This window comes from Bidens hawaiensis, unplaced genomic scaffold (assembly GCF_021521415.1).
Source record: "Bidens hawaiensis isolate Kalapana, Puna unplaced genomic scaffold, B.hawaiensis_p1.1 tig00012610_1, whole genome shotgun sequence".
Taxonomy (NCBI): Eukaryota; Viridiplantae; Streptophyta; class Magnoliopsida; order Asterales; family Asteraceae; genus Bidens; species Bidens hawaiensis.
The window spans coordinates 342,651-355,424 of NW_027492036.1; the positions used below are offsets into that span (position 1 = coordinate 342,651).

The 12,774-nt window shown below is 35.1% G+C and overlaps 2 protein-coding genes across 2 annotated transcripts; one reads left to right on the forward strand and one right to left on the reverse strand.

The window, feature by feature from the left end:
* Positions 1–390: 390 nt before the first annotated feature.
* Positions 391–3,151, forward strand: LOC143541543 (serine/threonine-protein kinase D6PK-like). The gene is made up of 2 exons (XM_077034344.1): positions 391–1,433; positions 2,175–3,151. Exons 1-2 carry the CDS (start codon positions 391–393, stop codon positions 3,070–3,072), a joined length of 1,941 nt encoding a protein of 646 aa, XP_076890459.1. The 3' UTR covers positions 3,073–3,151.
* Positions 3,152–4,607: 1,456 nt separating this feature from the next.
* Positions 4,608–9,123, reverse strand: LOC143541545 (leucine carboxyl methyltransferase 1 homolog). Its single transcript, XM_077034345.1, has 12 exons — positions 9,030–9,123; positions 7,880–7,968; positions 7,647–7,783; positions 7,412–7,541; positions 7,195–7,294; positions 6,202–6,322; positions 6,059–6,106; positions 5,870–5,953; positions 5,733–5,797; positions 5,006–5,057; positions 4,788–4,826; positions 4,608–4,679 (listed from the first exon to the last, which is right to left on the reverse strand). The coding sequence occupies exons 1-12, from the start codon at positions 9,113–9,115 to the stop codon at positions 4,608–4,610; spliced, it is 1,023 nt and encodes a 340-aa protein (XP_076890460.1). The 5' UTR covers positions 9,116–9,123.
* Between the last annotated feature and the right edge of the window lie 3,651 nt (positions 9,124–12,774).

The following is a 12,774-nucleotide window of genomic DNA, read 5'->3' on the forward strand; positions in this document are numbered from 1 at the left end:
ATTTCAACTTTCAACTCACATTTTATTTTATTTTTGATTTAATAATCGGTGATGTGATGTTTTTGTTGCTGCGATTAGGTCAAAATCCGATCCATCCGTCAAAACCCCTTTTCATTTTTTTTAAGTTGAAAGAAATTTGTTGCTTTTCGATTCATATTATTATTATTATTTATTTGATTGTTTTATTAAACCAAACCCTAAAATGCCTTATTGATGTAATTCCCTTTCATATCTTCTATATGCTCCACAAACATTTATGTTAGATTCATATTTTGGCAAACATTGTTTATTTACACTGAATTATGCATCATATTCACTAAATTTTGCTTAATCTTTTGCAGAACAGTGAAATAGAGAATGCTGATAAATGTTATACCATAATAAGCAGAAATGAGAAGAGTTCATGATTCACAGAAGCTTCCGCTTTCAAGGGAGATTTTTGATATCATTCAACAAGATATGAATCATTTAAATACACAAGGTTTACCGGTATCTGCCAGCAAATTTAAAGGGAAAAACTCTTTACAGGATGATGCTTTCAAAGGAAATATTGATGAATGCTATGATGATATCGGTTCCACCTCGTTCTCGGGCGCTAGTCATCCTCCGGAGCCTGTTGACATGGATTTAATGAGGCCTGTTTGTGTCCCGATCGGTCAAAAAACTCCCATAAAAGGTCTCTTTCTTGAAGATCTTTCTATTCGCGTTTCAGGAGTCGAAGAAAACCCGTCACGAAATACAACAAACTCGCCCGCATGTCGAGATTCTGATGAGAAAGAGTGCGTTTGGGATGTTTCTTTACCTCCAAGTGGTAATGTAAGCCCGCATAGTAGCATCGATAGTACAGGTGTCGTTACATCAATGAGCACAAGCACGTATCGAATGAGTGACAGTATGCTAAGTGTTGACCGTGGTGGAATTACCAAAATGCCCTTTCGAGGGGAATGTTTTGAAAGTGGGAAAACGAGTATAAGTCGAGCGAGTGATAGTAGTGGTCTAAGTGATGAAAGTAACTGGAGCAACTTCACCAATGGAACCAACAAGCCTCATAAAGGTAATGATCCTAGGTGGAAGGCGATTCTTGCAATAAGGTCACGAGACGGGCTTTTGGGTATGAGTCATTTTAGGCTGCTTAGGTTACTCGGGTGTGGTGACATTGGCAGTGTTTATCAGTCCGAGTTGAGTGGGACCCGTTGTTATTTTGCAATGAAGGTGATGGACAAGGCTTCACTTGCTAGTAGAAAGAAGTTATCTAGGGCTCAAACTGAAAGAGATATATTACAACTGCTTGATCACCCGTTTTTGCCTACTTTATACACTCATTTTGAAACCGACAGGTTCTCGTGTTTGGTTATGGAGTACTGTCCAGGTGGCGATTTGCATACCTTGAGACAGCGCCAACCTGGCAAACATTTTTCAGAATATGCAGCAAGGTATGCATTTGTTTGTCAAATTTACATGAAATAACTGTGCCATGTACAAAAGTAGGCTTGCAAACGAACCGACCGAACACGAACCGAGCATTTTCTTGTTCATGTTCGTTTGTAAAGAAAATTAGCAACTTCATGTTTGTTTATCTTCGTTCATTAACAGTATAAATGAATTGTTCATAACCGTAAACGAATAAACATAACTGAACATAGATGAACGAATATAACTAAAAGTAATGGTGAAAAACGTGTTGGGCCTAAAAGGGTATAAAAGTAGACTAAAGGGTAATGGACCCAAAAAATTAAATGAATATAGTAATGAACGTAAACAAATGAACGTTCACGAACATCTATGAACAAATGAGACGTGTTCATGTTCGTTGATTTAACTAAATGAACAACTTTTTGTTTTTTTCATGTTCGTTTATTTATAATAAATAAAAATAAACAAACTTCCCACTGAACGGCTCACGGACCGTTCACTGAACGGTCGGTTTGTTTACAGGCCTAAATTTAGCTAATAGGGGAAGGGCCAACCGGGTTAAAAGTTGCCCAAAGTCCTACATCTATTTCAGATAGTGCTAAAATGACTCGCTTTAAACTTTACCCGTTTCAGATAGTGCTAAAAGTGACCCGTTTTAAGCCTGACCCGTTTCCGATAGTACTAAAAATGACCTGTTTTAAGTGTGGCCCGTTTCTGATAGTACTAAAAATAACCTGTTTTAAACTCTTTACTCGTTTCAGGTTTTATGCTGCTGAGGTTTTATTAGCTCTCGAGTATCTTCACATGCTTGGAGTCGTATACCGAGACCTGAAACCCGAAAATGTGTTGGTACGCGATGATGGTCACATAATGTTGTCCGACTTTGATCTTTCGTTAAGGTGTGCGGTATCACCCACCCTCGTTAAATCATCCTCGTTAGATTCCGATCCTACTAAACGAGGCCCGAATAGTGCTTTTTGCGTGCAACCTGCGTGTATCGAGCCCACGTCCGTCTGCATTCAACCAGCGTGTTTCCTCCCGCGCTTTTTCCCTCAAAGAAGCAAGAAAAAACGAAGCCCCAAACCACGAACGGACCCGACTCCTCTTTTTGGTCAACTCCCTGAACTTGTAGCTGAACCGACCGCGGCTCGGTCCATGTCATTTGTGGGGACCCATGAATACTTATCCCCTGAAATTATTAAAGGCGAGGGACATGGTAGCGCAGTTGATTGGTGGACATTCGGGGTTTTCTTGCACGAGTTGTTATACGGTCGGACCCCGTTTAAGGGTGCAGGAAACCGAGCCACTTTGTTTAACGTGGTTGGTCAGCAGCTACGGTTTCCTGAATCACCGGCTACGAGCTACGCGAGCCGGGACCTGATCAGGGGTTTGCTTGTAAAGGAACCGCAACATCGGCTTGGTGTTAAACGTGGGGCTACCGAGATTAAACAACACCCGTTTTTTGAAGGTGTGAATTGGGCTTTGATTCGGTGCAGTACGCCTCCAGAAGTGCCCAGGCCTGTGGACCCCGAGCTGCCTGTGAAGTTTGGAGCGATTGACCCGGTTGGGGCGGGTAGTAATAGTAAACGAATGGCGGGACCGGGATCGGGGCCAGGGGTTAAGCCGGGAGGTAAATATCTCGATTTCGAGTTCTTTTAGGTGTAATTCATCATGTAACGTTTAGAATTGTTATTGCTTCTTGTTGTTGAGTTGTAAGTGTTGACTGTATTCAATCTATATATTGTGTTATCACCCTAGAAAATGTTATTTACCGACCAACTACCAAATTTTACCGGTTTAGTTTGGAGATTTGTCGATATGAATCATACCGGTTTGACTCAGATTTTATGGTTTAAACTAGGGCTATATCTGACATTATCCGAAACATGACACGAAAACAATTTGTTTTTGGGTTGTCATATTTAATTTGTTTAATAAGCGAGTCGTGTTCATGTTGACATGCTTAAGCCGTTTAATTAAACAAGTCAACCTGATAGTTATGACTCGGCCTGCCCTTTTTTTATAATACACCAATCGAAGAGACACATTTATAACTTTACTGTTGCCATCTAACTTGTTTGACATGTTTAAATAAATTGATTTAATGGGTCATGTTCGTGTTACACAATTTTAAGCGTGTATGGGTAATGATTGATGCTTTTTACACAATTAAAAATATGGGTAGTATTCAAGTCAACCCACGGGCCACGACGATGGATGCCCCTAGACTATAGTAATGAGCCTAGCTGGGCCAGCACCTTACACTACTTGATACTGGCTTGTTAAGACTATTCTGAAGCTTGAGCTCTAGATTGGCTCGGTTCGGCTCGAGTTAGTTTGAGAAAAGCCTTAAACAAGTTTAAGCATAAAAATACACAAGGCTCGATGAGCCTAAACAATCTTGCCATACAAAGCTTAGCCTCAGCTTCATAAACTAAGCGAGCTTTGTTTGAGGCTCGACTCGCTTTAAACTTTTTATCAATCAATCTCAAGTTTCTCACGAACGACCCGGCTCATTTGTACCAACAATTTAAGGAGGTCAAACTAGATGGTTTAGATCAGTATCTTTTTGGGGTGTAAATTTCAAGAATTGTCACCTTTACCACATGGTGTATGATGGAGATTAATTATCGACACATCTCTTATTTTTTTAGTGGGCATACAACACTTTATGTTTGACTAGTCAACGAGTAGGGTCATCCAACATAATGCTACTGTGGGCTTCTTTCATGATGGCAACTAATGAATATGCACACATTTTAGTATTATAGACTCAAATCATTTTGTTTTGATGGAGAGGTGACCCACCAAGATTGTTGTTGAGATTTTGAGGATTGAATCTTTTTGTTTCTACTTCAAGTTTTCTATTTGCATAATTGGCCATCAATCACTATGTTGCCATGATACCTCTCTTTATATTAGAAAAACAACGTAACACCAATATAAAACACAAAACAAAAGGGACCCACATATAGTGGTTCATTTGGTAAAACCTAAAGAAAAAGCAAAACAATCATTTCTTTAGATTCAATCAAAACCACCACCACCACCACCACCACCACCACCACCACTATCCACAAGATTCAATCAACCACATAAAAACAAACTAACAAAGCTTTCCCATTTTGGGTACCATGTGCCAATCACATGACACATGTGATGTAAGTGATTGTATCATATAACTTATGGTTTTTTCATGGGGATGATGTTGTAGAGGCACTGGTTACATGCTGGTCTTTAGGAAAACCATAATCCTCAAACATGCCCTGAAACAAAATGCATTAGATGGCTTGTTAACAATGGTTTACTATGTTAATATCAGGAGGGTAGTTTGGTAATTTCATATTTTATAACAAATCGTATGCAAACCGTACCATGGCATCGTTGATTGCACAAGTGACACAATAGTGCTCCTGAAATAAACATTGGAGGGATAATAGTTAGTATTAAGGTTACTTTTTTGATGTTTTAAATTCACAATTCTTTTTAGAAAGTTAACTCAATTTCTACTTGAAGTTTTCAGAACTAGTTAGTTTGACTTTCAGGGTCAAGCAATTTTTTTTAGCTATGAGATATTAGGATAGAAACTTGCCTGCATCATATACCATTCCTCAAACTCATCAAACAATTCCAACCGTTCGATCCTGATCAACCAAACATGGATAAAAATCTTATAAAATATATTTTTAGTGAACAAATTAACAAGAGTAAATGAGGAAACTCGTTAAACAGATTACAAAAGCTTTTTAAAGATGTTCAATTTTTCATCACTTTTGCTATACCAAGTCATGTAAATGAACCGAATGAACACGAACATGCTATGTTTGTGTTTGTTCATATAACTTTAACCGAACAAATAACTGAACACGAACAACTAAATGAACAGGGTTTTCTTGTTCATGTTCGTTCGTTAAGAAAATGAATGTGTTTGTCTGTGTGTGACAACACTCAACAGTATAAAAGAAAAGTTCAAGAACATAACTGAGCTAAAACGAATTAAAAATAAGCGTTTAAAAAAATATATTGGGCCTAAAAAGCTATTAAAAGTGTAAAACTAGACTAAATTGTAATGGGCCTGAAATACTTAAATGAATATATTAACAAACTTAAACAATAGTAAGTAACAAACACAGAACGCAAACGAACGAACATAGACGAAATCGTTCACGAACATAAATGAATGACGAGGTCACGAGACGTGTTCATGTTCATTCGCTTGACTAAATGAATAAAAGCTTTTGTTAGTCTTCGTTCGTTTATTAAATAAACGAACATAAACAAACTAACCACCGAACGGTATTTATTCAAAAAACAAATACCTTTGCCGTTCTTGAGGTTCAATGAAGCTAGTATATACCTTCAGCATATCCCATGCAACGGCTCTCTATAACTCATCATAAATATCCGTTAATACACATGAATTTTGTATTATTATTATTTCACATCTAAAACATACCTGCCAACCTCGGTCAAGAAAAAGTTTTTCCTTTGCATCCAATGTCGGTGTAGCATAAATGCCTAGCAACCCACACCCCCGACTCTTTATTAAAAAAAACATAAACTCACATCAGCGTTACATTTGATCAATGCTGAACTTTTTTATGACCATTTAAGGGACACAAAAATAGAATCCATAATATATTACCTCCAAATTTCTGATCATTTGTTGCCCAAAAGCATCGTGAGGATTAATCTATTATTGCAGGAAAATATATTATGGTGACATATTGAAAGTGTATAAAAGGATTAATCTATATTTGTGTATTCATATGATTAAAAAAATAATACCTGCTCGTATAGAAAGAATACTGATGTAGAGAATGTTCTAGAAGCCCATTCGACAATGGCATTGCTTGACTCGGGATCCAAGTATATTAGAACGCATTCCGCGATTATAAATGTTGGCAAGCTGATTGTAACAAAATCTATTTAATAAAGGTAATCAACAAAGATATTATTTTTCAAGTTATTATTGTGGCATGTAGACATGTAGGCCAGTAAATGAACCGAGCAAACGCAAACAAAGCATGTTCGTGTTCGTTCCGTCGTTCGTTTAACTTTAAACGAACAAACGAGCGAATACAAACAATCAAAAGAACGAGGGTTTCTTGTGTGTGTTTGTTCGTTTGTTAAGAAAACGAATGTTTTTGTGTTTATTTATGTTTGTTTGTTAACAGTATAAACGAAGGCTTCACGAACGTAAAACACATAACCGGACTAAAACCAACTAAAAGTAAATGCAAGCAATTAGCCTAACAAGTTTTAATTAATATATTTATGACCATAAACAAAGTAGACTAACTTATGTAAACGAACATAAACAAACGAACATAAATGAACTTAAAGGAGCAAACATAGATAAACGTTCACGAACATAAAAAAGTTATTAAAGCTAGACTAAACTATAACAGGCCTAAAAAACTAGCTAACAAAAACAAGCGTACAATAACAAACATAAACGAACTTAAATGAGCGAGCGTAAATGAACATTCACGAAGATAAATGAACGAACGAGACATGTGCTCATGTTCTTTCATTTAACTAAATGAGCAAAAAATTTGGCTAATGTTCATTCATTTATTAAATAAACGAGCTTCCCACTGAATGATTCATGGAACCATTTGTTCGTTCACAGGCCTACACAAAAATGCTTATTCTAGATTGTCAATAAAAAATTTAATAAGCTTTCGAAGGAAACATCCACCACATAATAACTTGAAAACGGTAACGTCAATTTTCTAAACTAAGATATTAGGATAAGAAACTAACTGATGCACATACCTTGGATCCATATGAGCTAAAATAAGGTCATTTAAATATTGTATATCCCTCAAATCAACAGGCAGAAGTTTGTAATTATCACTTATTACTTCTCCTTTCTCTGCAAAATTGCAGATATAAAAATTAATGAAATTAATAATCAAAGTGTCAGTCTGTCTGTCTGAGATGAAAACGTGTTTCTTGAGTTCTAGTTAAAGATATTTTACACATCGAATACCTTGAGATATTGACGCTGACTCACTGATCTTTCCCCTTAACTGTGGAGAATTTTCAATAATGGTTGACTTTTTACAAGTCACCTCCTTGAAATCGAGTTCAACATACAAATGCGGGGCCCTCCCTTCATCCTGCCAATGATTTAGATAACAAAAATAACAACAGCAGCAGCAACAACAATAATAGTAGTAATAACAATAGTACTTGCTTAACAAAAGATGAGCCAAATGACAAACCTGCAACTGAAAATATGTTGTATCAAAACCGGCTCCGAGTGATAATATCTGCTTTTTAACGTGACCATTAGATTTCGGTTCACTATTCAGAAACTGATGGAGAAACTTCCGGAAGGTAGCCCAGCGGGCAAAATAACCTTAAGAAGACGAACATACACATGCAAAACAATAATAAAGTCATCAAAAAAACGTATAACGTATAATTTTTGGTAGCAAACGAAACATTAGCATACCACGATTAATTATTGGAGATCTCCTAACTGGCCTCCTTACAAACAAATGTACATAATCATCTTTGATATATCCTTTCTTCACACAAGACCTTTCAACCATACATAAAAAACAATTAATATTATTGTCCAAAAATTATATAAAAAACGAATCTTTATATTATATGGATGCCATATCAAATGTTACTTATAAATGAAGCTTATTTCTATAAGGATTTGAACCATTTGATGACATTGAACAATCATGGGAAGAACAACAAAAGATTTTTGTCACAAAGTTACTGAATTTACGCATTATATTTCTATAATTTGACAAAAACCCTAGTTCTATGATGTGCGAGTAGGGGGTTAAATTTTTGACACAAAGTAATCGAATTTACGCATTACATTTCTATAATTTGACAAAAACCTTAGTTCTTACGAAGCGCGAGTAGGGTGTAAATGAACCGAACTGAGCCGGGCTCGAATCGTTTTGAGTTACGAGAGCTCAAGCTCTGCTTGCTGATTAGAGATGTTTTTCTAAAGCACGAACCCGGCTTGTTTCGAGATCTTTTTCTAAAGCTCAAGCTCGGCTCATCTCGAGATATTTTTCTAAGCTTGAGATCGGCTCGTGTGATGATTTTTCAAGCTCAGGCCTTTTCTAATTTACTAATTAATTTATATACGTCTTTCATTTTTTTAATACATTTTGAGAAAAACCTTAAACAAGCCTAATTTGGGCTAGCTCATGTAGTACCTTAAGCAAGCCTAAGCTCGGCTGTGCAGTGTGAAACTAAAACATAGAAGTCCAAAAGAGGTAAAACTGAAAATATACACAAGGATCGACGGGCCTAAACAAGCTTCCCATACAAGGCTCGAGCTGAAGGTTGGCCCGTTTAGAACTTTTTTATCAAGCAGCTCGGCTCGTTAGCACGTGTCCTGTTTTTAATTATTGACAATATATACGTATTAGGAAGAAGCAGGTATTCACATTATGCATAGATAGATTAATAATCTAGGGTTTGCAATTTAGGGCTCAGTTTGAAGCAATTAACTACATCTGTGATTTCAATCGGTACCAATATTATGCAACAAAACCTAACTGAATGTGGCAATTACGTATAGGGTTTAATTAGGAAAGTGATGGAAATTAGGGTTAGGAAAGGAAAGGTACAATTTGCTGGCGGAAGCATCGTCATTAGTGGCTTGAACAGCTGCTTTGTTGCTGCGTGAATCTCCTCCTATTGTGGATTTATCCATCAACTTCAATTGCAGGAAAGGAAGGAAGAAGATGATGATGATGATGATGATGCTTTGAATTGAATCCACCTGCGTTTGCGTTACTGATGCCTTCAAACTTTCTCCTAATTGTCTCGTCCTTTTCTTTTTCAATAAACGGGGAAATGTTACTTGTAAATGGTAATTATTGATTTTTTACTGTTTTATATTGGAACATGAGGTAATAGTTTGCTCTTTGGGTGACGGGTTTTGTTAAAAAAAAATAGTCCGTCACTCTTGTTTAAAAAAATCAGAATCCGAATATGTATCTGAAATATCCAAAACTGAAGTTACGGATTCGAATTCGGATAATGATTTTGAAAATTTTTGGATAGTTCGGATCTGTATTTGAAATATCCGAAACTGAATTTACGGATCCGAGTTTGGATAGTGATTTTGAAAATTTTATTTAACTATCCAGCATATATTTTTTTAAATTATTATATAATAATTATTATTTATAATTTCGGATAATTTTTTGGATAATTTTCAGATATTTCAGATACTTCGGATAATTTTTTGGATATTTCGTATATCCAAAATATTTTTAAAAGTAGTTCTTTAAACTTTTTATAATTATTGTATTTTTCGGGTATTTCGAATATCCGACTTTGAACACCCCTACCCAGCACTGTCTGTAATTTCGAATATGTGGGATCGCCTTTTAATATTGGGTTACCCTAGTTAAATGAGCTTTAGTCGTTGGTCTTTCACAAAAAAAATTTTAGCTAGTTAGCGGGTTCGTTAGTTGTCTTGTTGGCTCAATCGGGTGACTCGTTTAAATTAAAGCCTATGTGCATGTTAAGAATGTTATTTCTATTGTTTTATAATAAGCACGAGTGAAAAATATAAATCTAGAAACTATACATATATTTTCAAATAAAAGAGTTGACTTGAGGTTTTACAGTTTGAGCTCGAGCAAAACATTTTAGCTCCTTAAGATAAGCGGATTGAACCAATATAGATCGTTCAACTTTGATCCCAATCCCAATCCCAATCCCAAGCCCATATCGATCACCTTTTTAATGGCCATAAAAATGATCATAATAATATAATTATTAAACTTGAACTGGCATAAAATAAAATTTTGTTAACAAACAAAAACAAATGCACGAACTCGGTTTCATATTTGTTACTATGTTTTAAGTAAATGAATTTGCTTGTGTGCTTTAGTTGATACGATAGATGATCATCAAGATACATGTTATATAAAAATGAAGAGCATACATAATAACATAAAAGCCTTTGTTTGTTTGTATTTATGCATACATATAACTATATAACCAACACATTTACCTGTATTTTTGTAATACGGTAAATAAACATTAATGGTACACCGTACACGCATGCATTAACGACTATATAAATACATCAAACATAAAAACACGCGCGTTTGTTTTATTAAATGAGCAATCAAGTTTTTCATCCAAAAACGATTTACCATACATTCGGCTCTCAGTAACGGATCCAGGAATTTTTTTCAGGTGGTGCACAACTTTTAGATGATTCAATTTCATAGAATCGGGTATAAAAAATTCCGGGTCGGTTTGAGGTTCGGGTCGGTTAGATGGTTCGGGCAAAGTTCATTACATAATAAAAATACAATAATAAATTCTGGGTCTGTTTGAGGTTCGGGCCGGTTAGAAACCATATTCACACAATTAACCTTACCTCAACAAAAAACATCCACCAACACCACCACTCTTATCTTTCCAACTATTTTAACACCCAACACCAACAACCATGAATTGAAATATATTATTCGTGACCACAAGCCATTAAAACTAAATTTAACAAATAACCTAACAATTAAGTAGTTAGCAATCAAGAACAATTAACAAGTCAAGAACAATTAACATTTAACAAATGAATGCAAACTTACCTTCAAAGTGGGAGGATTCGAGCAATCGAGCTTCGAGGAAGAGTAGAAGACAGGAGGAGAGGAAGGCAGTTGCGGTGGTGGTCGGGGAACGGCTGACGGGGACGAGGGGACAGGGGAGATCGCAGGCGCCATTGTGTTTAGTGTCGGTGTGTTTTATTTTTTGACTAATAAAACCCTAAATGGGTTGTGCAGTAGTTAAAAAAAGTTCAAAAATTATATGGAAATCCGGAATTGAACTTGTGACCTTCAAGTTACAAAACCAGCACCTTACCAGCTGGCCAAGCGTTTCAAATGTTTTTAAGGTGGTTCCTTCCTAATTTATAAGGTGGTTCCTCTAATGTTTTATATATACAAATACACTATTATTTCGAAACTCGGGTGGTTCCGGGGAACCACCCATTTCTACTATAGATCTGCCCCTGTCGGCTCTAGAATATAAATTAATTTTACGATCACATTACCTGGATTGTACCCTAGTGGTAAGAAGCAAAACTTCTTTACGAAGACCCAAGTTTTAATTTGGCTAAGGTAGTGTAATAAAAACAAAAAAAAAGTGAATTTAGCCATAAAAATAAGTTTGACCATCACATGTGTCATCTAAATCTAAATATACCTATCGTCCTATTCTAATAAAAGAATATAACTGACGAATATGCTAGTTGAAGATTCAATGCTAGCCTAAATTTCCAGCTCAAACTATTATTCTATTTTTAATGAAAATATATTTATGTCGGTTTATATCAATCCATCCTTTAATCAAATAACTAATTACCTAAATTATATAGACTAAATATATGCAGCTATTTATACCAATATAATCAAAACTTTTATATTTTTAAAGAAATCAGATCAACCTTTTTTTATTAAATCAATTTATATACACATTTGAGTGTAAGAGATGAATGTGGTAAAATTCAATAAACGATATTTATATGCCTAAGATGATAAAGACAATAAGGAATTTGAATGAATAGCCAATTTTTTTCTCATATATTCATTCAACTTTCATGAATCCATCGAGTTTTCATAAATCTCTTTCGAAACTGTAATAAAAAAGCGTGTTTTATTCATGCTAATTTATATATGCTGTTTTTTTATGTCATTTTTCTGTTAGGATTTGCTATTCCATTAAAATTATAATTACACTTATAAAATCACTAGGTGCTTCTTTTTCGTGATTATGAAGAAATTGCGTGAGAATACATCACGTATTCGTGCCAATATTCCATTAGAAGATATAATTTGAACTTATAAAACCATTTAACTTGATAAAATTATATTTTTTAATTTAATCATTTTAATTTCTATGGCTTAATTGTATTTGTTTTGAGCGTTGCGTGCATCACACGAGTTATAAAGCTAGTATAATAATATATCACGATAAATTTCTTAATCGTATAACAGTTTATGTTTGAACTAGGATATAGCCCGTGTGATACACATGTGTTAAAAAAATACAACAAAAAAGTTAAACTGAATAAAATGTATAATAACATACCTTATGGATTCATAAGATATGTCACACCCCAACCTAAGGCGGAAATGTCGGGGCGTGATCCGATTGCTCACAGCTCGAAGATACTATCATAATATAAATGTGGCAATATCTAATTAATTATTTTATTTCAATTATACACACAATATCCAAATACAATAAACAATTTAAACATACAAATATAAGCTCAAATAAAGATTAACTTGAATATATCCCAAGGTCTTGTCTACATGTCCAAACTTCAATCTTCAATACAAGCAACCT